Source organism: Crocodylus porosus, unplaced genomic scaffold (genome assembly GCF_001723895.1).
Source record: "Crocodylus porosus isolate Cpor-Errol unplaced genomic scaffold, CroPor_comp1, whole genome shotgun sequence".
Lineage (NCBI taxonomy): Eukaryota > Metazoa > Chordata > Crocodylia > Crocodylidae > Crocodylus > Crocodylus porosus.
Window position 1 is genome coordinate 1,644,956 of NW_017728936.1, and position 26,789 is coordinate 1,671,744.

General features: G+C 46.5%; 1 protein-coding gene across 3 annotated transcripts in view; it reads right to left on the reverse strand.

Annotated features, from left to right (window-relative positions):
- The window catches only part of KIRREL3 (kin of IRRE like 3 (Drosophila)), a 367,287-nt gene that overhangs the window by 67,821 nt on the left and 272,677 nt on the right, over positions 1–26,789 (reverse strand). For all 3 annotated transcript variants that reach the window (XM_019546971.1, XM_019546970.1, XM_019546972.1), the window contains exon 9: positions 13,251–13,377. In XM_019546971.1, the coding sequence (XP_019402516.1) occupies positions 13,251–13,377 (127 nt within the window). The remainder of the gene's footprint in view (positions 1–13,250; positions 13,378–26,789) is intronic.

Below are 26,789 nucleotides of genomic sequence, written 5' to 3' on the forward strand. Positions count from 1 at the left end.
CTGAACTAATTCAGGCTCAGGCTTTTTGAATGTCTGTCCTTAGCTTAAGTGTCCAAAACTGCAGAGAGATGGCTATGGCTGCATACCAGACATTTAGCATGCGAAGGATAACTAGGCTCTGGCCCCACGTCACTAGGCTGTCCAATCAAAACAACTTGGTAACTGACTATTTATAAGAAATGGCTTGCAAGCAAAACCAGTTCACGGGAATTATTTGGTGAATAATTTTAAATAAAGAATGTGCTGGATGAAGTCATGATGTGATGTGTTTGTTTCTAATTACAAAAGAGGTGAGTGTCATGGAATATGTCATTGGCTATGAATGGATCAGGTGAGGCAATGAAGGGCAACATTTTGCAAAATGTTATCGACAACTTCTGCTCAGGTGTAATTGCCGAGTCTTCTCCCAGCTGTTTTCGCGTCCCTGAAGACTCAGCTATGGGGTCTCATTGGTGTGTCTGCTTTGTCACCCTCACTCTCACATGTATGTTTTCATACATACACTTTCACCTACTACTTATAAGTCTGCACAGGACAGTCTTTTATGTGTGCTGGACGGGGCTTCTGGAGATCTGGGTTTTATTTGCTGTGGACTTTGAGCCTTAGGACTTTTAAACAATGACCAGTGAGTTTGGGTCCTTCAGCATTTGGGTACTGGGCTTGAAGTACCTGCAAGGGGCCTGATTTTCAGGAATATGATGGACACTCAAACTCTGATAATCACTCAGTCCCCTTGAAATTGTAGGGACTGGGCATGCAAACATCACTGGTTAGTCATGAAAGTGCTGGCCTTAATCTCTCCAGGTTTCAGGGCACTTCTACGTGTGCTCCAGGAGTGGGGAATGGGAGGGGGTGGCGCTTTAAGTAGAGCGGCTCCGAGAGCCACTCTAATTCAAATGCCACGGTGTCTCCTATATCAGTTAAAAATGGTAGCGGGGGTGCTTCAACTAAAGCTCATTCAAGGACCTTTAGTTCAAGTGCCCCTGCCACCATTTTTAAGCATGGGGAAGCCGATACATGAGACGCAGGGGGCTGCTGGAGCATGGCAATTGCTACGCTCCAGCAGACTCAACTGAAGCACTGGCATTTCAGGATGTTGGCACAGCCTTGGCACTCCTGTATAGGTGCCCTCAGTTTCCCCATTAGTCAAGTAAAGGTTATGATAGTCCCTTACCCTACAGAGGCGATCTGAGGGTAAATTCATCACAGTATGTGAGGTGCTCACACACACTGTAGTGTTGGGAACCCTAGATGTGCTTCTTAAGGAGTATGCTTGACCTGGCTGCAACAGGATGGATTGTGTCTTCTCTTTTTCAGAGTCGGTAGAATCCAAAATGAAGGCAGTGGAGGGGGAAGGGAGTTTTTCCTTCTAAATTGAACAGTTTTGTCAAAGTAGAATAGCCATCTCTAACCCTAGAAAGGGTTTGCTGATACCACTATAGCAGCAAAGCCTCCTGCTATAGATGTAGCTTATCAGAGCAAAAGACCTCTGTGGCCTGTACAGCTTTTATCACCTCCCCAAGGAAAATAAACCATACAGGCAGAAACAAGGCACTTAGTCCCCGAAGGCTTCCAGCAGGCCCAGGTAAAATTAGGAAATGCAGAAGGATGGGTTGATGTTATCAGAGGGTTTACTTAATCCGTGCAACATTCATTCATCCTTTATTCCCCCACCTCTCTTTTTTCCTCCTGTATGTGTTCAAAATGATATTTGATTGCTTTACCGTTTAAGTATCCCAGTTAAGCCTTAGATCTTGAGCATGTTCCGCTTCCATATTCTAGCAACAACTTTAATCGCTGTTTGCTCCCTGAGGAGAATCAGGAGCATAGGAAGAAATGCAGGTAGGACAAAGACTTGTGGATTCCCTACAGAAGTCTACAATCTGTTCAACTTATTTCCCTTATAAATGTATTATTAGATTGGCTGTGTGTGACTGTAGGTGATTGTAAGTGCAATTTCAGTGCTGGTGAAAGGCACATGTTTTAACATAAAACTTATTCCAGATCTCCCACCTGATTTTCCTGCCACACCTGGCTGTTCTGTCCCTGGGCAGAGAGAGCCCTTTTGCCCAAGTGTAGCACCTCTCACAATTGAGACCCCCAAGGTGTCCTGGGGCAAGGTCTCTTTACACCTCGTCCTCCATTCTGTAATTTGTAGTCTGTGGGCATGTCTATACAAGATGCTAACTGTGCGGTAGCCTAGTTCTACTATGCGGTAGTGTGCAGGGCAAAAACCATGCTAATATTGTACTGTCCAGTAGTATCAGGCTACTGTGCAGTTAGCATCATTAAAAGGTCATGCACCGGTGCTACTGTGCAGTAGCACCAGTTGCTACGCATTGATTTAATACTTGGTTATAGAAGTACTTAATGCATACTAATTACAGCACATTAATGAATGTGTAGACATGCCCTGTTTTATCCATCCTGATAACTTACCTGTGTTAGCTTTTGTATCCTGCTCTTTTAGGAGATCTGTCCACCTCCCCCAGCAAAACCCTTCCACTTGCTTAATGCTGAGACCCTTCCCTTATATCCCTCTAAAGGGTGGGACCTCAGCCTGTTCTCATTCTTCTCAAAGGGGCCTTCCCCTTCTTACTCAGAATGGGAACTGAAGGCACTCTTGTTACACTGCTCCAGGGAGCTGATAGTTCACCATAGGACCTGGTAGGATGTATTAGATGTTGAAATGCTTTTGAACTGGACACATCTATTATTATGCTTGGTTTATACCCACTTACAGTTTCAAGGAAGGGGAGCAAGATGTGAGGGTTTAAATGTACTGTCTTTGAGATGCAATGCAGGCACTTTGCCCACAGCTTTGTATAGTCTCCTGGTAAGGTGAGGGAAATTGAGGAAAATTATTTTAATAACAAGATCCTATGTGCTATAGCAATCCTAGGTCTCAGCACAGTGAGGAATCTAACTCACTTAGAGTATCACTTCCCAGCCTTCCCTCCAAGAAGACAGATGTGGCCTCAGCTGCCGTGTGTGGAATGGTCAATGTCCTCATCCACTAGTGCAGGGGTTTTCAACCTTTTTGGGTCAGTATACCCCCGGCAGCCAGTCAGGAAGGCAAGAAACCCCTGGCAGCCAGATGAGCAGGGGTGTGTGGGGGAAGAAAGATCCCCCGTGGCTGATTGGTGACCATGCTGGCAGTCCAGTGGTAGTGGAAGTGCCAGCAGCAGTGCCCGCTGCCAAGTACCCCCTGAGGGCATCCCAAGCACCCCAGGGGTATGCATACCCCCAGTCGAAAACTCCTGCATAGTGTTGCAGTCACCAGTCTTGTCCGTCTGGCTTCCCCTATCAGGGCTAAATCCATACACACACGTTCAAAACCACTCCAAGCACACACAAAGCAAAAAAACCCCACTAACAACCACTACCACAAAATGTAAGCGGAAGGGGAAAAATTAGCTTCTAAGAGATGTCAGGTTGGTTTGCAGGGGGACTTATCTTCCTAAGTATTTTAGGGGCTTCTCTAGCTCTCCATGCCCAACTATGCCAACAGACTCTGAAGTGTTCCCATTGCACAGTTACCAACTCCAGCTGAAGTCCTGGAGAAAGAGTGCTCAACCCTTCTGCAAAATCAGCTCCCAGGTGCCTTCCTTTGGGATGCAAATATTGGAGACCCCCAATTCAGTGGCCACTTGGGTAAAGTGGCGTAAGTGGTATGCCTGTTGGAGTGCAAAGAGAGGAACTGGATGAGGAGGGTCAAGATGAGGCCCCACGGTTTCCAGAATACAAGGGGCATGGTGGCCACAGCCTGTGATGTCCACCTCGGCAAGCTTAATAAAGATCTGTTTCTGACGACTCTGCCTACCTGCCTATCTGAAACAGCCCAAACCATCCAGCAAGACCCAGGACCAAGAGCAGATTTTTTGGCAGGGACTTAACTACAAGATCTGGCTTCTTTTATATCAACTTCTGTACGTTAGGTACAAATTCGAGGTACTTTGCAAGACTGGGCAACACTAAAGAAGGTTTTATGTAAGAAAAATAGCTTTATAATAATAAAAGCATCATTTTCCCCAAGGAAAGTGGATTTTAAATGACACAAATACCAGTGGCTTTGGTGCTGCTATTGCTTTAGGAGTTTAGAGTCTAAGGTTTATGATCATGATAACAGCATATGACTAAAGACTATTTTGTGAAATGAACATGCTCAGAAATAACAGTATGAAGTTGCAGTCTTTGTGCATTCAGGACTGGAGTTTGAGTTTCCAACCGGAGGTGGCAGCTCATGAAGGCTGCCAATCTCCTGACTTGGCATTCAGCACTAAGTGTTAGACAGCCCACAGGCAGTAAAAGGCTTTAAACAGTGTTGCTATGGATATAAATGGCGGCGCTATCGGTTGCGGTTATTTTTAGCACCGCAGTGCCAATTTATTTGTGCAGCCCCGGAGGCTCACACAAAAGAGAAGCAGATTGCTGACTTTGGAGCCTTTGAGGAATCAAAGGAAGGTCCGAACTTCCCCGGGGCATCTGAGTTGATATCAGCCTTTCCTTTGAGGTCTTTGCAGCATTATAAACTTTGTGGCAGGGGCAGGATACGGTTTCATTTAACTCCTTGTTTTTGACATAAAAGATTCTAGACAATGGGCAAATAAATAGGAGTTCCCGTTCCAAAGGGCTGAATGGGTCCTTGATATGCAAAACAAGGAACACACGAAATACCAGGTTTATTTCAGACCAGGTTTCTTTGGGTAAACTTGATATCTTTTATTAGATCAACTAAGAGTTGGTTTAATAGAAGATATTGGATTTGCCCAAAGAACCTCATTTGCCTATGTCCTTGGACCAACATGGCTACAACCTACACCCCTGAAACAGGCTCATTTCAATGTCATAAGACAGGATGCAGGTCCTGAGTAGACAAACCATTTAGTTCAGCTTCTTTTCTTTTCTTTTTTTCCTTTGGCATCCTTTCGTCTATGGGAGACGGTGGATATTGCAGCCTGTGACGCAGATGGTTTGCAATGCCTCATGTGACCGACTGGTCCAAAACGAGACTTGCACATTCTGCGGCAGTGGTTACAAATGTATACATCATGGTTGGGTGTTTTGGGAGCTGCTTGCTTCCTACAGGCTCTTTTCAAGCTGTTGGAGCCAATTTCTGTCGTGGACAAGTATGTCTACAGGCCCTGTTACATTAGTACCTGAGTACTTCACAAGCTATAATTTAGCCTCGCAACACCCCAGCGTGATAGGAAGTGCTGTTGCCCCTACTAGACACCCAGGGAACTGAAACACAGAGAAAATAAAGGGCTGTTCCTACAATTGAAGTTGAAGACAAAACTCTTTTGGCTTGCTTAATTCAAGAACATGCTATAAGTGAGGACGGCAAGGTAACGCAAAAAATGGAGAAAGAAACAGAAGCCAAGTCCTTCTAATGGCTTAGCCACTGAGCCATCCTACAGCTGCTCCTCGGTGGAATTTTGTTGCGGGTGGAACGATAATTAGGTATCTCAGACAGTAGAAGTCACCAATTTGGGTGCTATCCCCAAGGAACGTCTGTGGAAACTGGGGCACAGCAACAAAGTAACTTGTTTAAAGCCACCCAGCGAGTGATCTCGGGGATGCCTGCCTCTCACCCCCAATGCTGGGTCTCCCACACGGTCACAATGGTCTTGTCCAAAAAGGGCCTTGAACCCACGACCCTGAGGTTAAAAAAGCACAGATGCGCTGCAAAAAGAATGATCCCATAGCAAGATTTTCAACTGACTTTCCATTGCCAATCACTGTCTGTGAGGCTAACAGTGTCTCTTCTGTCTCTGTGAGTCTCTAAGACCTGGAAAATCATGACAATACCTAGCTCTTATCTGGTGCTTCTCATCAGTACATCATAAATAACTTTAGCAAAGAAGGTGGCATCATTATCCTCATTCCACAAATGAGGAAGCAAAGGGACAGACTGGGGATGTGACTTGGCCCAGGTGACCCAGCAGGCCAGCAGCAGAGCCAGCAGAGGAGACCTCAGAACCATGGGTACCACGATCTCTTGATCCCAAGCTGTGCCCAGGAAATTGCAGCCCCCAGTGCCACCACTGCCTATTGTGGAGAAGGCAGGCATGTTTTCCAGGAGCTCAGCCCACTAGACCCTGCTGGTAAACCACAAGGTGATATTTTGAGTCCAGCTTCCTGCAGGAGAAGGAGCGCTGCAGGCTCCCGCTCACTTCTCAGGGCAATCATAGAACCACTCAGTAGCGCATAACTGTCTGGGGAATGGAAAGAAGAAGAAAACCAGGAACCTATGTTGAAGGGATGCTTGACAAGATCGCCACCTGCTCACTCCAGCTGCAGAGAGGCTCTCACCATAGCTCCCCTTCCAGCCAATCATTCATTTTTCCTTACTATTACAAGGGCTTGCTCCCTGATGAAACTGCCCTGCATGTTGCTTCACAGGACAGGAGAGTTGTTCTACTAGGGGCCGGCAACAGGCAGAGCAGAAATTGTTCTCTTGATGCTGCTGCTCGGGAGAGGATTTACAGCATGTACTTTATCCTTGGGTAGATGGGCTTGGTCAGTCTGAACCTGTCTGTGCTTTGATTTCCCCAGATATATCTGTCTGCAACTTCATACTATTATTTCTGAGCATGTGCGTTTCCCAAATAGCCTTTGGTCATATGCTGCAAGTTTAAAGCTAGCTCAGGAATCTCTAGATGAGATGACAGTAGCTTCTGCATGTTAGCCCATAGGTTTATACAAAAATATGGCTGGAAGGGACCTCATGAGGTTATCTAGTCCAGCCCCTTAGATCACCCCTGGTTCAACCATCCCAGTCAAGCACTCATTTAACCTGCTCTTGAGAATATCCAGGGATGGAATTCTAAGCATGCTGCAAAACTGGGGGATGCTAAAAAGCAGATATTGTGTAAAGAAAAATGACTTAATAAAAGGATCATCTTCCCCAGGGAGCATGAATTTTAAATGATGCAAGAACCAGTGGCCTTGGATATTATTATTGCTTTAGTTCAGAGTCCAAAGCTACAGTGTAGATGCATCCTCCGGGTTTTAACTCAAGTTAGCAGCTGCAGTTCATCCAAGGCTTCTCTCTAGGCTTGAACTGCTAACATGCTTAAATACACCACTTGCCATGTCACTGATATTGTAAGCCAAGTTAGCTAATTCAAGCTAGCCAATCCAAGTTAAAAACTTACCCTTTTATGGTGTGGACACCTTTCCTGGATAGAGCTATGCCCCTCACTCATGGCTTTTGTTATTCTCTGCCCTAACACTTCCAAGTGCACAGTATTTTTATTACATATTTTTAGTACTCCTGTGGTGCCTTGTTGCTTCATGCACAGACCAGATCCTTGTCGTGTTTGGTGCAGTAGAAACACAGAACAAAACCATGGCCCCTGCTCAAGAGAATGAATGTTTTCCCTTTGTTTCAGCATTTGCCTTGACTAGGATAAAAGGTGACACGTCAGCAGCTGGTCACCAACCCATTCTAGCTCTGTAGTGTAGGAAAGATGGTGTAACCCCAGCACGTGCACACTGACATAAGTGAAGGTAAGTGGCGCTAGGAGGGGATTTTGACACGTTTAAAATTAAGCACGTGATCAAGGTACTTTGTGAACAGCAGTGTTGGGGTTATCAGGTTTCAGAAAAGACACCTAAGCCTCATAATCTCCTGCATGGTAGGCGGGCTATCTGCATTTTAGATGGGGCAACCAAAGCACAGACAGGTTCAGTGACTTACCACAGGTCACCCAAGAAGCCAGAATTGGACCCCGTCAATACCAAGATCGTTTCATGTTACCCCTCTGTTTTCCTAGTTTCTTTTTATGCATGAGGGTTGGGGACCATTGGTAACCATGTGCATGGGCAAGCAAAAAACCCCCAAAAAATCCTGGGAAGGAAAAACAGAAAAGTGCCTCGTGGTGGTGGCACATCCACGATGGCATTTTGCTGTGGGTCTAGCACGGCTGTTATTGCCACTGGCCAACCCTTGGAAACACCGAGACTAGTGGAAAGCTGAAACAGCTTCATGCAGGAAGCTCAGGAGGCCTTTGCCCACATAGACTAGACTCTGGCTGCTGCTGATTTATAACAGCAATGCTTTTTTTCCCAATGCTTTTTTTCAGCAAACCGTGAAACCTTCCTAGAATCCTTCGTGCTTCCAAGCACCCAACCCTGCCAAAAGCCACTAATCTGCATAATCCTCCCTTCTACTCACAGACGCTTTGAATCCTATCTGCCTAACTTCAGACTTTTGGCCTGAGATTCTGGCTTCCAAAACTGATGGGCTGCTCACCACACTGTGGTCAGAGGCATAGGCGACTGGTAGGGGGTGCACAGGGGTGCATGTGCCCCCCTGAAGGGGCTGGTGCCCCCCGACGGCCGACACTAATGCTGTTGGTAGGGCTGGTGCACCCCTGACAGGGCTGTCACTGTCGGTGGCTTCTGCGGGTGCCCCCCCAGACTCAGGAGGCACCAGTCACTCGTGGTCCGAGGACTAGAAGAGAGCGCTGGGTACTACAGAGGGAGAAGGGTCCATAATTGCCAGCAGTCACCTGAAGTCGGACAAGAACACTTCAATGAAATGAACAAGACAACAGAAAAATGACAGATGTGGGAGAACAAGACAATAATGCGAAAATTGCCTCCCCTTCCTGAATTAAAAAGAGATGTCAACTTCTCTCCTAAAATAAGAGTAGGGCAGATTTTCCAGAGAGCTCAGCAGATAGACAGACAGACAAGATTTTGTCACAGACCTAAGATCCAGATTATAGGTAACTCCAATGCTTATAGGTTGTGGGGCTGCATATTCTTTTTGGGATTTGGGTCTTTCCATCATGATGCTCACTGTGGCATTGGGACACTGTATAAAGGCTGCAGGCACTTGCAGCCTTCAGAGTCAGGTTCTGTGGACCACCTTTTGGGGCATTTAGATTAGACATTTTCTTTCACCCTTCCTTTCCCTATGCTATACACCTGCCATATAGCTCAACTAGCATCTTCTTCTTCTTCTGTCAAGCCCATTCATTATTAAAGACCAGATCACAAAGAGGTTAAACAGAGTGGACTTGCCATGAACTGTGTATATTTGTGCCAGAGCACATGTTAGGGAAATGAGTCCCTAGACTTCTGCTGGAGAGGAATTGTTCCCAATTGGCACAAACTTTATTTGCTCCCTTGTCAGATCCGCAGAGTAAATCAAAGGTGGCCAAAGATCCAAGAGACTTTGGGGAAGCATTTCCCAAGTCACTGTCAGTGAACACTGCTTTGGCACATTATGCACTGAATTCAGTTGGGGGGTGGGGACTGGAGCAGGCTCCTTGGTTTTTCCCCCCTCTAAATTTATTGCTTTGTTTTCTGCAAAGTATTAATTATAATTAAATCCAGCTGCCGGTAGGTAAGAAGCATGCAAAAGTCCTGTGCTGAGTTGAAGTCAAAGGAGTGGTTGGTTTTCAGTGGCCCTTCTTTGTTGCCCTTGGCTTCCCTGCTTAGCATTATTGGCATTTAAAATGAAACTGTACTGCTGCCTGGGCTGCTTTCCCACTTGCTTTCATCTCCTCATGACAGTGAATTGAGCCGGAAGCGTGCCGTTTTGTCACAGGTGAGAAACTATACAAAATGCATGTTCTATTTTATACTGTTCCCAGCTTGGCATTCAGCTTCTGTACAGTATGGTCTGGCACAGGACACTAGACTGGGAGTCAGGAGACCTGGATTGTTACTGAACTGCACTGTGACTTTGATCAAAGCATTTCTCCCCTATGTGTCCCTGTTTCCTCATCTACATAAAAGGATGCTCTTTCCTTTGGAAGCTGGCTCCCCCAGACAGCGAAGAGTGGGAGATGTGTGGGACTAGGAAAAAGCAAGTAAGCTTGAAGCTGTATGGCTTGCTGAGATCACTGCTGCTCTGAAAAGGGACGGGTCCTGGATACTAGCCTGGATCTTTGCTTCCTGATGGAGTGGAAGTTTCCTTATTATTCTTTAGCCAACAGATATTAAATGCAAGGTGCAGTGGCTCAGGTCTGAGAGGAGGGCTAGTGAGGAGTCTGCTGGCTAACGCTTAATTTGTGGCTTGTCCTACTGTGCTGGGATGTTACAGAGAAGTGGGTTCAAACTGTGCAGCTGGGTTACTGCTACTTGGGGATATGAAGTGAAATGGGATCCTGCCCTGAGCTTGTGGCTTGGACAAAGCTTTGATTTTTCACTTGTACAATGGGGATAATAGCACTGCTCTCCCTCATCATGGAGGTTTGCATATCAGCACATTAAAGAATAATCATCTAGATACCATCATGATGCGTGGCATAGATAGGACAAAAATGACCCTCCAACTAAAATCTCTCTGTGATCAATTAACCATGGTATTTTTGCAGTAATGTAGAGACTTTTACTCCAGGATCTTTTAATTTTACGAATTACTTCAGTCCACAACATGATCGTCAGTATTGATGACATGGGATGTGGAGCCTTCTGCTTCCAGGTAACGGGCTGAAACCAAGTCCTCATTGGTAGGGACAGAAAACTATTAACAATGCATGGCTGGCTGGTGGCCTTTGTGAAAGGTTTGCCAACTTCTCAGCCTAGATTCTCCAGGCCAGCTGTCCCTGTAACCACTGTTACAGTTAGCACCACTGCTGGCAGGCTTAGGCAGGCCCTGGGGTCTGAGCCCTGTTCATTTGTTAGTGGGAGGATAGTGGAAGGTGCATTGGCAGGAGAATGGCGATGGGACACTGCCTGGATTTTAGTTCCTCAAGAGATTTCTATTCAAAGGGTAAATAGAGGTTGGGATGTTCAAAGGTGTCCAAATCCCACTGGATTTCAGGTCACCAAATGGCAAGTTGGCACCTTATTCAACACTGAATTCCCATGGAAGTGCTTGCCACATTCATAATGTTCTGACTGAGCTCAACTGCTCTGGGCTGGCAAAGACTGGAAACAGAGCCACAATGGGCATGGGCTGCAGCAGAGGCAGGCAATTATTTTGGGCAGAGAGCTGCTTAACGAGGTTTGGTGAGCTTTCAAGGGCCGCATGGGTAGCCCTGCCCTTTGACAGTTTCCCCACCTCCTGGTGGACGTCTTGGGACTGGAAGTCCTGCCTCTAACCCCCTGACATTTGCCACCAGAGCTGCTCCCTGTTGCCCCCCAGAAATACTCCTTTTGGGAGTGGGGTTTGCCATCACAGAACCAGAAAAAAACCCAAACAAATCATACACTAAAAGCCAAACACCTACTACAACATAATTTAATTTTATTACAAAAAATATTTTTGCTGTGTTTTGTTTTTTGCATACTGTATATAGATGTGATTGCATAATGACTCATAAATAAATTCTTAGTCTTGTATATTGGAGGGAGGAGGGGGTTGGGGGTTTATGTGTATGGTGGGGTGTGACTGTGTGTATGGTGGGGATGTGGGGGGTATGGCTTTGTATGTGGGAGGCATAGGGTTTTGTTGGGGATTGTGTATATGTGGGGATAAGGTGTGGGTGTGTGGCATTTGTGGGGTGTGAGGGAGGGTGTGTGTGTGTGTGTGTGTGGGTACAACCCCCCCCCACTCCTCCCATGGTGCAGTAGCAGGTGGGGGCACTCAGGGCGCTTGTGCCCAGCTCAGGTGCTGGTGCCTGGCAGGGTGCGGCTCTGACCAGCGCTGCACATGGCAGTGAGGAGAGCAGCCCTTGCCAGGCTATCTTTATTGCAGGCACTCCCTGCCATGCATGTGCAGCCCCCACACTTGCATGGCACGGGAGGGAAACCCTATGCACTGGAGCCAGCTGCCTTCAGCATGTGGGGCTTCCCTCCCGTGCTGCACAAGTGTGGGGGCTGCACGTGCGTGGTGTGGAGCACTGGTGATAGAGGAGGCCCCATGGCAGCTGTGCTTCTTGCTTCCATGTGCAGTGCTAGCTGGGGCCATGCCCCACTGGGCATCAGTGCCTGCGCCAGGCACAAGTACTCTGAGCACCTCCACCTACTGCTGCTGCTGCCTGCCAGGCCTGTGCACCATGGGGGTAGTGTGAGGGGGTCACCCCCCCTTCCCTCATACCCACGGCCTGCCCACCCGAGCTCCGTGCTGCTTGCCAGCCCCATGCTCTGTGCTCCTACCCAGCTGCAGCTCCACCCCTGCCCCCACCACTTCCCTATCTGCTGCCCGGAGCGAGCGGGAAGCCAAGCAGGTCCCTGATGGCTGCAGCTGTGACAGCAACAGCTCTGTCTGGAAGCTGTTTGCTGGGCAGGGCAGATCCTACCACTCACAAGGTGAGGCACAATAGGATATGTTGGAGTTGGAGCAGGACTGGGTGGGGTACAGTTAGTTGGTGGGCAGCATGGGCTGGATGAAAGTGCCTGACAGGCTGGGTTCGGCCTGTGGGCTGTATCTTGCCTGCCTTGGGAGACAATCTCTGCACTTAAAATACCCTGCTTAATACTGGCAGCCATTAATATATCAGGCAGATAGGGCTCGCCATCTGAAATTCGCATATATACCAACAACAAAGTTATCGTTTATATCGTGCTAAGGATGCTGGCGCTTTCGGCAGACTCAGCCAGTCTAATCTCATTATGGAGCAACACATTAAATAGTGGTTTGAGTAGTCACTGTAATTGGTCCTTAACAAGGTGTGAACGACTGATTGATTGAGTCTGTCAGGGTATTTACCACTAAGTTTAACTACTGCGAAGTGCTGACATGGAGAAATACAGCCCAAATCAGGAGCAAGCTGTTTAAATAAAGATGATTAAGCTATGTACACGTTTGAGATGGGCTACATGGTTTTATCATCTGCTACTTAAAGTGGGCAGGTTGCATTATCCCAGCCTGCCTGTTATATGTAGTGCAGACTGAATTCATTATGCTGTTGTATTGGCTGATGTGAGCTGTAGTTGTGGGGGCAGCTACCAAACCAAGAAGTACAAGGAAGGTGATGACTCCATGAAGGATGTGAATCGAAGTGTTTCAAACATCAGTAAAAAAGTTCAGTTGGATCTCAGAGTGAAAGTCCATGGTGAGTTTTATTTCACTTGGGATGTATTAACCCATCTATAATCAGGAACTTGATAATGGTCCCCTAATTTTGTGACTCTATTTGTCCCTTAGAGGAACAACCAGCGCATTGTCCAAAGGAGGTGAGGTGGCTGCAAAAGATCTAGATAGGAACCACTTAAGTCCATCTGAAGATAGGAATTGCCTCCAGAATAATTATCTACTGGTAAATAGATAAACCAGCACTTTCCCATCATGAGCTGTCTGTACAACAGAGCCAAACCAAAAACTAAAGAAAAATATGAGGTACCGTTGACAGTCAGAGTCACCTCCCGTTCTCCTGCGCCCACCCGTGGAACCACTGCTCGGCAGACATATTTCCCAGCATCCTCCTGACGGACAGACTTTAGTGTCAATGTGTTCTCGTTGCTCAGGACCTGGAAGAGAGGATAGGTGTGCTTTAAAAAAGGGTAATATAAAGCCATCCAGAATATGCATGTATTTTGAAAAGCCAGAAGGACACTTCTAACTCAGTGCTCAGGATTCACTGGGAGGATGAAACCAGACTTGAGATAAATGGAAGCATTGGTACTGCAAGAAAACTTCTTACAATGTTCTAGTGACTAGACCTTGTATAGAGGTCCTTGAACCTCTCTTATTGGCTCCCAGTACAGTTCGGTAGTTGTTCATTTGTTTGTGCATTCATTCACAGAATAACTCTAAAGAAAATGCTATTTTTTAAAATTATGCAAGCTCAACATCTTCTCTGTGCCTCACAGAAATGATAAGTGAGGCCTCTTACCTAAAAAGGGAACACAGAGAGAGAGGGATTTTGGAGAACATATTTTTTCATTATTCAAGTTTTGCAAATATTTCCTTTTGATCACATTTTGCAAATATTTTGTTGACAAGTCTCGCCTCTTATTTTAAAACGGAATCTTTCAAAATCTTAACAAAATTTGAAACATTTCAACCAGTTCTAGCAACTAGCAAACCTAGAAACATCTTCAAAGACAAACAAAGCTCCAGTGCCCAATCAAAGTGACACCGAAAAGCTTTGTAAGTAGTCATCCACTCACAGTACATGATCCCTACAAAATACAAATTCACAAAGGAATGGAAAGGTTTGTAGTGTTGCTCAGAAAGGTGTTATCCATAATTTTTGATGAGTGTGAAGCTGGCTGGTCCTTAGATGTGAATGGCCATCCTCCCACTCCACGGAGAATAGCTCTGGACAACATTTTTTCAGATGCATATTTTATTTGCTGGAATTTTGGATCAGCTGGCACTGTTCATGAATTCAGTGAGTCATTTTAGTTGAAAAAAAATGGGAGAAAACATTGAAAAAAAGCCAAAGTCAAAACATGTTTTTAAGGCAATTTCAGAATAAAATTTAAAAATGACTAAAAAGCTCGATATTTCATTTAGAAATTCAACTTTAGAAAAAAAGATAACATGATCAAGTTCCAAACATTTTGTTCAGCTACAAATGATCTTTTTTCCACACTTTTTAATTTAGCCAATAGCAGACCAAATGAATTTGCTTGCTTTTATTTTAACACTTCCAGATTGTTCACCAAATGGGAAAGAAACAGTGAGTAAACAAGTGTCCCTATAGGGTGCTTGTACATGTGACAGGGGTTTAGCCCTCGGGGTTTTATTCTATTCTATGGCTTTTCATTGAAACCCACCGTCTCAATGTAGAGGCTTCCGTTACTGTTGTTACAGTGAGGGGCCTGATCCATTTTTTTTCCGGTGGAGACTGCCTGCAGCTGTGGGTGAGTTGACGGCAGGCCAAGTGGCCCCTGAACTGCAGGGGGTCCTAGTCCTTCCCTTTGCAGTGGCAGTGCACCCTGGGGTCACCCGGGTGGGCTGCTAGAGGGCCGGGTGCTGCCCCAGCTCAGAAGCAGCCCCTGGTGCATCCAACTCTTTTCTGAGCCTGCTGGGACTTCCAGCGCCCCCTGCACTGGACCCACCACTTTCCTGCTGCCTGGGATCACCTGGGAACAGGCTGGCTTGCCCCTGGGGCAGCACGGGTAGGTGGTAGGAGGGTAGCTGGGTGTGCTGGCAGCTGGGTGCCAGGGTTGTGCATGGGGGGCTGGAAGCCTGGGCAGACTTGGGGAAGCTCGGGCTTGGTGGGCTTCCAGAGCCCTGTGCACTGTCCCTGCCATCTTCTCCACCCATCAGCACACCCAGCCGCCCTCCTGCCACCTCCCTGAACTGCCCCAGGGGCAAGTCAGCCCCTTTCTGGGTGGTCCCAAGCAGCGGGAAGGTGGTGGGGACAGTGCACGGGAAACTGGAAGCCCCGGTGGGCATGGGGAAGGGTTGGATTTGGTTGGGTGCTGCCTGCAAGCTGAGGCAGCATCCTGTCTGCGAGCAGTCTACCTGGATGTCCCTAGGGGCCTCCAGCACCACAGAGGGAAGGACCGGGGTGCCCTGCAGCTCAGGGGCTGCTTGGCCTGCTGGGCGGGCAGGCTCGGGGGCGGGGGGGAAAGGATCAAGCCCCTCGCCACTTCTGCCTTCAGTAGGTGCCTGTGGCTGCCAGGCACCTGCTAAATGGAGAAGTGGCAAGGGTCCCAATGCTTTTTTTCAGCAAAGCCTGCCCACCTCTCCCATGGCTGGAGGGCGGGACCAGAACGGGATGTGAGCTGTCAGAGAACAGGCTGCAACCTTACAAATAGCAACATTGCAAACAAAACTACATGGGGCTGTGGTTTAATTTGCAACATTGCAAACTCATTTGAAACCCCCAAACCTTGCACACGTGTAATGTGTGATGCTGTTAATCCAGACAAAGGAAACTTTTGTCACATGTACACGGTGACAATCATAATGTGTAAAAATGCCCTTAGCTTTCAAGCGTTAGGAGAGAATTGAGAGCAGCAGATGGTCTTGCTGGTACCTTATACAAAGAGTGAGATAAATGTAATTAATGCCAGTACCGTGTGCCCCTGCATAGCTCTTACAGGTGTGTCAATACACCTTCTGTGTGAGACTGGGCACATAGCTCAGAAGTAGGTTCACACCTCACCCCATAAGGAAGGCTTGGGAGAGCCTGCACACAGTGTCGGGGCCTGGGTTCAGGGCTTCACTGAGTTGTCTGTTCCACAAATGTGTGGGCCCAGCCGAGTGCAAGAGGGCAGGGTTTGTCTTGGCATACCCAGTCCCACTCTGGGGGCAGTGTTGACCTATGCTGAATAAATAGATCATGTAAGCCATTGCCTCCTTATGAAGTCAGAAATTTTCTCTCAGATACCAGGCTAGTTTTTCAGCTTCAGCAGTATCAGTTTCTGTATTCAAGATCCCTTGGATTTGGAGTCATTTCTGATAAATGACCCTAGCAAGTATGCCATTGACAAAACTTTAAGATATCTGTGGGTACATATGGAGGTTTATGTATCCACAAGTTATCTTAAAGTTTTGTTAATGGCAGTCCCCGACCAACAGGCTAATATGTGACAGCTGATGTATAACCCCAGTGAGCTCCAACAAGCCCAAGGCTATTCTTGTGCTGGCTGATAGTAGCAGAGCGCTACCGTGAGACACCAGGGATTGCTGGTGGCTTAGCTGGGGTAGCCTTGCATCAGGAATGCCAATCTGAGTTCACGGATTGCACCATTATCTTGCCTCAAAATGTGCACAAGGCATATACTGCCCCATCTCTGCGCCCACTCAAGCTGGGAACGAATAAGAATTAGACGTGAATACAGGAGGCTTCGACTGCTCAGAGACTCTGCCACCTTGTTACATGATTGCAAATGTTTATTGCTTGAGGTCAAAATGTTACTGTGTGAACTGCACCCTTGGGAAGCTTAGCCCCCCACACATTTAAAGGAGGGGGGTCTATTCCCTCCCTTTGCAGCCAAGGCAGTAGATGTAATTATGCTTTTTATTTTCTATATCATCCTATCAGTGCTAATGAAAGTGAATCTGGTGGGCTGAGAAGAAAGCCAACCTTGGTGTGAGTTGTTCATGCTCTGCTGGTCACGCTAATGACCTCAGAACATGCCCCCTTGTATCGTATCATAGCACGGGGGATCTTTAATATTCTTATAGCGAAGAGCCGGACAGCAGAGAAATCAAGCAAGTTCCTTACTGCATTTGCTGAGCTGCAGTCCCAGACCTTTTGCCCAGCGATCTCAAAGCTGGTGACAAACCATGAAGTTAGCCTGATGGCATCCTGCCAGGGATGGATTATTATCTCATCTTTGCAAATCAGGGGACTGTGATGCAGACAGACAACAGCATTAGTAGCACAGCTGGGACTAGAAGTCATGAGCCTTGATTCTCAGAGCTTGACTTCACTAACAGCTTGAGTTGTGCCTCTGACTAAACTGGGTGGCTGAGGACTGGAGCAGGGCTAGGCACATACCATAAAAGATGGTAGGTGGATACCAATGAGCCAGCTATTCTGAACCCTGGGGCAGTGGCCCAGTAAAATTATGTGCCATCTGTCTGGTGAGAGCTAGTGTTTTGATGCCTTTTTCCCTGGCAACTCGGGGGTCTCCATCAGCTGAGGTTTACTGCTGCTCTCTGCATCTTTGAATCTATCTTATAAACCTGCTGAAATGTGGACTGCTAGACGTGCTGCCCTACTGGCCCGTCGGTACAATTAGCAGGTTTATTAAAACTCGAAAAGTGCTGAAGCAAAGAAGTCTGATCGAGGCAGTCAGCAAAACCCCAGCACCTATGGTATTTAGAATGTGATGAGTCTAAAGCAAATATCGGCTTTTGGAGTATTTTTAATTACCTGTGAAAGAAGCTCATGCCGGTGGCTAATTTCCCATTTATACAACTATATGTCAGAGTGAACATGTTGCTAACTTGGATTTGCATCAACTTTCTATGGTGGCTTTTGCATGCTGGCCAGGACCATGCTTTCCCCTCCCTCCCTCTGACAAAGTGATGGGGGGAGGCTGTTGTTCTCCTAATGACAATTGGTGTCCCTTTGGATTTGTTCCCTTTTGCCATTTTGGCATGTTTGCATTGTAAACATATCCCGTACATTAGTTATTGCCATTGCTGCATGTCTGATCTTGCAGCCAATTCCTTCAGTCGTTCTGGGATTTAAGCTGATGCTTAGCAAAACACTAAATGCCCTTAGCAGTAGTTATACACACAGTAAAGGCATCTTATTTTCAACTGGTGCAGTATGGGGAAATGCTGAGATCAGACTACTTGCGTTTAAAATTCTGGTCTGGATTTGAGTTTTCTAAAAGTTATAGCGGCACTATCAAAACCATTGCAATGCTGCTATCCTGAATGGCATATATGCTGGCTGTATATACCCATATCTATCTTACTGCTTGGGTGGGGCAGGATTAATCTGGGGAGTGATTCTTCTTGTGTGGAAAGTATTTCCTATGATCAGTGGGAAATTGTGATCCCAAAGAATACAGGAATTGCATGGATTCATAGCAGGCAGATCCTGCCTGACTCACCTTGTTTCTTTTTATGACCAGGTCACAAAATGCTTAGATGTAGGAGTTGAGGTAGATGTCATTTACTTGGATTTTAAAAAGGCCTTTGATACAGTGTCTCATCCCATTCTTATAAATAAACTAAGTGGTTTTGATGTAGGTGATTACACGTTATGTGGGTGGCAAATTGGCTTATGGGATGCACTCAGGGTGGTGGTGGATGGGTCGGTATCGACCTGGAAAGATGTGGGCAGTAGGATCCCCTAAGATTCGGTCCTTGGACCTGCGTCATTCAATATCTTCATTAGTGACTTGGATGAGGGTGTGGAAAGCACTCTGTCCAATTCTGCGGACAACACCAAATTATGGGGCAAAGTAAACACACGGGTATCACAGTGGCAGAATGGGATTTCCGAGTCATAGTAGACTCCAAGATGAACATGAGTCATCAATGTGATGCTAACATGAGTCGTCAAGTAAAGCTAGCCCCACTCGATCATGCATTAGCAGGTGCATCACAAACAGGTCTTAGGAGGTGATGCTTCCCCTCTATGCGGCATTGGTCAGGCTACAGTTGGAGTACTGCATCCAGTTTTGGGTGCCACACTTCACGAACAATGTGGATAACCTTGAGAGCACCCAGAGGAACGTCCACATGGTTAAGGGCTTGCAGGCCAAGCCCTATGAGGAGAGACTAAGGGACGTGGATCTCTTCAGCTTCCGCAAGAGAAGGATGAGAGGTGATCTTGTGCCTGCCTACAAATTCATCAGGGGAGGGCAGCAGGGAATAGGAGATGCTCTGTTTACTATGGTACCCCCTGGAGTAACTAGGAACAATGGCCACAAATTGATGGAGAGCAGATTTAGTTTGGACGTTAGAAAGAACTTCTTTATGGTAAGGGTGGCCAGAATCTGGAGTGGGCTTCCAAGGGAGGTGGTGCTCTCCCCTACCGTGACTGGACAAGCACCAGGCTGGGGTCATCTGACCCCAGTGCTCTTTCCTGCCTAGGGCAGGGGGTCAGACTCAATCTCTCGAGGGCCCTTGAGACCCTAAAAATCAATGAAACCCCTGTATTTAATCCACCAGTGTCACTGCTCATTGCTAAACCCATCACTTCCCCCATAGGTTCCTTCTGTTTTACCCTTTCCAGCTTCCCCCTTTTCTCTTTCCTATATGTTGATCTCAACCTCTCCTTAAGTTCTCACCCTTTCCATGAAGCACCCCAGCTCCTTGAGCTTTGGGTGCGGTGGGGGTTTCTCACAAGGCGATGGGAGCCAGAGGATATTTTCCCACCCTCTCCCTTGCCCTCAGCCTTGCTGTGGAATGAAGCTATTTTTATGCTGCTTCTCTTATGGCCCAGATGCCTAAAAGACGCATCTTGTTCAGTGGGCTGTATGGTTCCACTGAGGGAATGGGATACAGGGAGGCAATGACGGGGGCTGCTGCCTTCCCTTCCCCCATCCTGCACTACAGTGCAGAGAGTTTGAGGTTAGGGAGGAGACACTGTCTCCCCTGCCTGCAGGTTGATGGGGAGAAATGCCACCCCATCCTAGCTTGCCTGTATTCAAACACAAGCTCACGAGTCACGGTTGTAGAAAAGTGCTTGACTGACACCCTTGGTATCCTAGAGTCCTCTTTCACAGAACAGGCAAGGCCATGGCAGCACCAGTGAAAACTTCCTTGTCCTGCTCCACCAACCCCATCAGCCTCAGCCCTGAGTGACCTAACGCCTCACCTAGTTTCCTACATACTTACCCCCACATGCCATTGCTATGGTCCACCACAGGTAGCCCCAGACTGATGGACCCAGTTTATGCCTGTCCTTAGTGATGGCAACACCTCTGCTCCTTGGACAGCTCGGCCTGCTGGCTTTCACCCTTCCTGACTGGGATTGCTTTGCTCCTGTTCAGCATGTAGCACACATGGGTGGCTCAATGGGGGATGGAAGACTGCAGGGAAGCAGAATTGGCTTCATGAGGGGGGCAAGATGTCTGTTGAAGACCGAACTTACCTTATTGGAATGAATCCCCACGTGACTAAATCCATTTACTTTTATCTTAAAAGATCCACTGAAGGCTGGAGGCGTGGGTGAAAGTCTTAGTGAAGGCAAAGCCAGGGGGAATAGGTCAGTGTGACAGTGGGGTTGACTGGGAACAGGAGACATGGAGTACAGCAAGCTGCAGTGCCTGATTCCATAATTCACTGCCTGTGCTGGGAGCTGGTCAGCTTTACGGAGAAGCATTAACTGTCAGCTTCCCTTGAAGTAAATGGAAGCCATTGTGATGAACAATGCTAATGTCTTTATTAGTTTAAACCATCTTGAGATTTAGTTTTGAGCAGTGCAGGCTCCAAAGAAGCCATTCATCAGCTAGAGGGAGCCAAAGAAAAGGCGAGACCACGTCTGCATTTGTAGGCCAAGTCATTTTTTAACTCCTGACTCCTAATGCACTGAACAGATTTACTGCTACATTTCTCAGCCTTAAACCTAAGTGTTGTAAACTGATAGGAAAAGGATTGAATCTCCACAATTGCTGCAAATCTCAGAGCAACCTCAGCTGTGGCTTCATGACCAAGATCTTCGTTAAGACTGACAAATATCAATGCTGAGTGCTGAAAATGTTCTTTGGGCTGTACAATGTGGAACAGAAAGTGCCTGCCCAAAGGGGATTATCAGATGGCACCTGCACCCAGGACCATAATATAAAAAGAAAGCATGTTGGGTTCTGAGCAGAAGTGAAAATCTGCCCATCAGTCCTGGACCTAGATTTGAACAGAGTTCTTTCCAAAATCAAGTCCTAATGGTACGTGCTGAGCACTTCATAATCTGGTCCTGAAAAAGCCTTTTATTTATAGCAGAAATGACAGTCACTGCTTTAATTAAGGCTGCATAATAGTTTTAATTTTAACCTCTTTTGCATTGCTTATCACTTCCTGAAATTATCACCTCACTGGATTATGTTTCCCCTGTTTGGTGGCTGTCTATCTATCCAGTTAGCTGACTAGATGCTTCTTCTATACAGCTGGTTTTCTAAATGCCTTGCATGCTCCAGTGGAAAGCAGCATTACATGTAAAACAACAAACAATTCCAGAATGCTAGGCTGTTTTATATAATGATGATGATGACAATAACAATAATAATAGCTGCAAATTCACATCAGGACAATGGCTAGGGGATTGCTGACCAAGAGAGGTTCTTCAGCTGTGATTTAGGTCATCAGTTCCTCCAAGGCTGTCATTACCTGTTGGTAATGGCCTTTGTCAAAGTCATTGTGGCTTGACTAAATAAGGTGCAAATCTACCCTGCTTTCTGCTTGACTTCAGACTAACAGGGCTAACCATACAGCTCTTGACTAAATACTCAAAGATAGAAGAATAAAAGTTTTCGCTCGATCTGAGCCTTCAAGAGGCCGAGAATGCAGACCTTAACCTGATGGCAAACGCCCTGCAGAGACACAGCTGTCCTCAGCTCGCTGAATCCATGCTGTTCTTTCTCGCACTCTGGCTGCCTGGGAAGGGGATGGAGACAAAGTGTGTGACTCAGCCTCTCTAACAATGTGCCTTTATTGGGGCAGTTGAATTTACCCAGCAATCTTTACACATGGGGCCACAATTTTAGCTGGTGTAAACCAGTGCACATCACTGACTTCAGCTGAATACAGCCCACATTACACCAGCTCAGTAACTTGTGCATAGATTTCGTGTGCTCTCAGAACAGCTTTCTGAGCACATGGCACTTCTCCTTTGCAGAACGGGGACAGAGAAGCACAGGCATTACCAGACAGGATTGTACTCATGGGCCTTCCGCCCAGTATTCAGTCTCTGATAGCAGCCAGGAACAGATGCCTCAGAGGAAAGTATAAAAATCCTGCAGTACTGGCAGGGGGATAACCAACTCCCTTCTCCACAGCCCTTACCTCTCCTCATCTCAGCTTGGTCTCTAATAGCAATTGGTTTAATCGTGTCCAGAATTTGTCCTCATTAACTGCTTGACTTCAGACTAATGGGGACAACTCTGGGTATTTTTGAAATCCATATAGTGGAATCAGGCCTCTAGCTTGCATGGCAAGCAGTGCTATTGACTGATCAACTTTGCTTTAAATTTGTGCAGCTGTATTTACAAACTAGATATATGGCTTTGGGTGTCACTTTGCAGATGGCAAGATCAACCCTTTTTGGGCTTCAGTTTCAAAGGGGCGTACCTAAAGTTACTATCCATGCCTGGAAGTATGGTTTAAACTTCTTGGGACTTCTTTAGAATTTAGCATAACATCACTTAGTTTTCTCATCAGCAAGGCAGGAATAACAATATCTACTGCCTCCCAGGGCTGGATCAGCCTTGATTAATATTTGTAAAGCATATTAAACTTTCTTCAGTTGAATTTGAAATGTAAATTCTATGACTCTTGGGCCAGATCTGGGCTTCCACATCCTAACAAAACTCCAGGCCCTTTAGGGAAGATAAGGAATTTGGTATACAGCCCTTCATTTTCAATCTCCCTCTTCTCATCACAGAAAAAAAAAAAGGCTGGAAGCCCTAGGAGTTCATTTAGGTAGGACCATCCCTGTCTAAGTCATTCCAGACAAATATTTGTCTGACCTGCCTTTCCTGCACCTAAAGCATCCAATGACTTCCACAGCCTCTCTAGACAATGGGTGTGTCTACATGAGACACTTTACTCCACATTAGACGAATGTAATCTGCAGTAAAGCATCACCATCTACATGTGCGCCATTTGCTAGTACCAATACATACAGGTACAAGAAAAACAGCATATTGACTAATGTGCGAAAGCATGTGTACACCCTGACGAGGAGTGAACTGCTCCCAGTCAGTCCAGGTAGAAGAGGGTAACAGTTGCTGCCTGATGGAGCCCTGATCTCTGCAAGGTGGTGGGGGGAGCTGTCCTGGCTCCCCTCTAGAGCTGAGACGGCTACACCCCCACACCTGGAAATCTGGGATTGGTACCCAGGAGAGTCTGGAGCTCTCTCTGGCTGTTTAAGGGGGGCAGAGTAGGGTAGGGGGAGCCCATATTTGTTCCCAACAGGTGCATGCTCAGATGTGGGCCCGGGTACAGTTTAATGTGCCTGAATTTTCTGCGTAAAAAATTCAGATGCATTAATTGCACATGTAGATGCACCCATTCAGTTCAAGTACTCAACTATCCTTGTACTTAGACAGTTTTTTCTTGTATTCAGACTAAATTTCCTTTCTTGCAATTTAAGCCTATTATTTCTTGTCCTTGCCCCTATGGATACAGGGAATAGTTAATCACCATCCTCTTTATAGCAACCACGTTTGTATTTGAAAACTTTTATCAACTCACCCTTCAGTCTTTCCTTCTCCAGACTAAATAATCCTAGTTCATCAAATCTTTTCTCACGTGGCATGGTTTCTAGACCTCTAATCATTTTTGTTGGTCTCCTCAGGACTCTTGCCAATTTTTCCTTATGTTTCTTGAAGTGCTGTGCCAGAAACTGCACATAGGCAAGGCCTTACCAGTGCTGAACACAGTAGAAAAGGAGTCTATCTAGGTAGGAATATCCTTATCCAAGCCATCCCTGTCACTTTTGCATCAAATATTTTTTCCTAGGAATCTTTGCACTAACAATGTTAAATAACTCTTAAAAAGGTGTGTAGGTTATAGCTGCGCTGGTCTAAGGACATAGGCAGGCAAGGTTCTTTGGGTGAATCTGATCTCTTTTATTAGACCAACCTAAACTTCCAATTATTTAAGTTGGTCTAATAAAAGATAACAGATTCACCCAAAGAACCTTGTCTGCCTCTTAAGTAGGTGAACACCCTTCTCCCTTTAAAGACTAGGTTTGAAGACTCCACTGCCATTGACTTCAACAGGCTTTAGAGCTCACTTCTTGGAAGGGTAAAGTTTGCTAAGAGGCTCTGGGATGGTATGTTGGGGTCAGGAGTGGATGTCTATATGTTGACCAGCAGTGGGACAACAGAATGCTTATTCAGCTTTTCTAGCTATCTTGTGTGAATGCTCAGATTGACCATACTGGAAACTTTTTAAGATGCTCTACAATCCATGAGCTATCTCTGGGATACAGCACTGTCTATATGCCCACGGCAGTGTTGAGTAAATAGCGGGTACTGAGGTTTTAATGATGTGTCAGTGGAGCAGCAGGAGACACAGAACTCACACTACATTGGGAGGGTGAGTGGTTGTTCTGGAAGCTAAATCATGATTGTCTGGAACATTGTTAATTTGCAGGCTGAGCTGCCAACGGGGGGATGGGAGGGTGTCAGCAAATATACAGCCTGCCTAGATGTCTCTTCCATTTGGAGGTTCTCAGCATCTCTCCAGCCAAGTTGGCACTTCCCTGCTTACTGTTTGGTTTGTGGGAGTGCCCCCTCCAATATGGTTAATGGCTCAGAGAGTTGTGGGGAAGCAATTTTTAGTGGAGTCATCGTTCTAAACTGGCATGACCTTGGAGTCTTTGCAGCCACTTCTTATTTACATGTTATTAGGCAAGATGAATGTTGAAAGATTCAGAGGCCAGGAGGGTTCACGATGGCCATCCAGCCTAACCCCTGCATAGCAGGCAATAAAATTTCAGTTAAGGGTTTCTACATTCACTTTATATGGCTGACCAAACCAGAGTAGCCAACTGAAAGAGCAGTCCTCAAATGCTGTCCCACTATCTTGTGAGTCTGATGGCATTCTCAGAAGCATGATACCTAGGAGCAGACAAGGGATTTTGTGCAGGGCTGGATTAACCTTTTAGTGGGCCCTAGGCAAACAAACTCATGGGCCCCGGGCTGGCTGAGACCCCCCTCCAGACCCCGGTGCTGTTACCCACAGGGGGTGGGGCTCAGAGCCGCTGTTAGGAAGCAAACATGGCAGTAAGGCTGGCAGAGGGGAGGGAAAGGGAAGGGAAGGGAGGTGTATGGGGCCATCTGTGCTGCTGCCGTGAAGGGAAGGACTGGGGTGCCCCACAGCTCAGGGCCCTAGGCATGTGCCTAGTTTGCCTATGTGTTAATTCAGCCTTGCTTTTCTGAACACAATAAAGTTCACTAAACTTCCATGGGTTCCTGCCTGGAGACATTCCCCATGTGGAACCACACAGCTGGACAGTAACAATTTCTACACCTGGCACACTGCAGTGCTGTTTGGGACTTGCAGGCAAGGTTAGATGAGGGAGTTCCCAGTCACTGGACAAGAGGGAGAGAAAGGAAAAAAGGTATTTCTAATCCATAGATAACAGCTGCACTGATGCTTCTTCTGAAGCCTGTTGTTACCTTACTTTAGGGTGCAGGTAGCCAGAGGGCAGGATAACAACCCATTGGTGGGAACAAAGGCGTTTTGGATGTGCTCACTACAATGCAGCCAAGGGAACCTAGTGCTTCTCCAGGCTCCTTTCACAGATCTCAGGAACTACCTCACCTTTGGGCTCCACAATCTCCTCCATTATCCAGTCTCCATTTACTGCTTTGTCTGGGGTCTCAGGCACAGGAATTCCTTTGCAGCCTGGCAGTGTCAAGCCTAGAGGTTTAACCATGGCTTTACATGTTTTGGTAGGAGCAATCACATTGTTTAACAAACAGACAATTTATAAGGTACTACCTGCCAGAAAGAGATTAAATGAAGCTTTGGACTTCACTAAATCAATTCAGCTTCTGTTACGTCTACTGTATGAAGATCTCCTGTAGGCAAGAGAACATCGAAGTGCTGTGTGCTATAGAAACCAGTGTTGCAGCTTCTGGGTATGCTCTCTCAGATTTGCTTGGATCTGTTGTATAAACCTGTGGCTTCTCTTCCTTCCATCCTTCCTAGTATATTGACTTCCCTTGTGCCTCCTTCAAAATTGGAATAGAACAGGTAGATATTGGGCACAAAAGCCAGTACAGCAGGTAGGTCCTGAGGCAGGAGTGGTCTGGACTCTCACACTCTATAGTCACAGAAAACTTCCTGCAACCCATCACTCCAGACTCTAATGACAGATGTTCCTTGTATTCTTGTGAAGCCTGTCTAGAGAACTTCCTATCCTACAGTACAGTTTGACCAGCTGAGCTATGAAGGGCTGAGCATGCTTATGGGCACATCTACATCTTCATTAATGAACTGTAATTATGGCGCATTAAGTTTAGTACCTGCATGATGGGGCGCTTGTACACGTGACAGTCGTCCAGATGTACGCATGATGAAAATGCAATTTGTGTGGCTTAATGGCATCACGCATTATACATGCACCAGTTTGGGGAGTTTTAAATGACTTCTCATTGTGGCAAACTAAACTACATCTTGATGTAGTTTAGTTTGCAATGTTGCAAATTGCAACGATGCATTTGTCAGCTTGCCTCCCCCTGGCCATGGGGGAAAGGGGCAGGCTCCATAGAAAAAGACTTCTTACTGCCTTCAGTAGGTACCTGGTTGAAGGCAGAAGTGGTGAGGGGCCCGATCCTTTTTT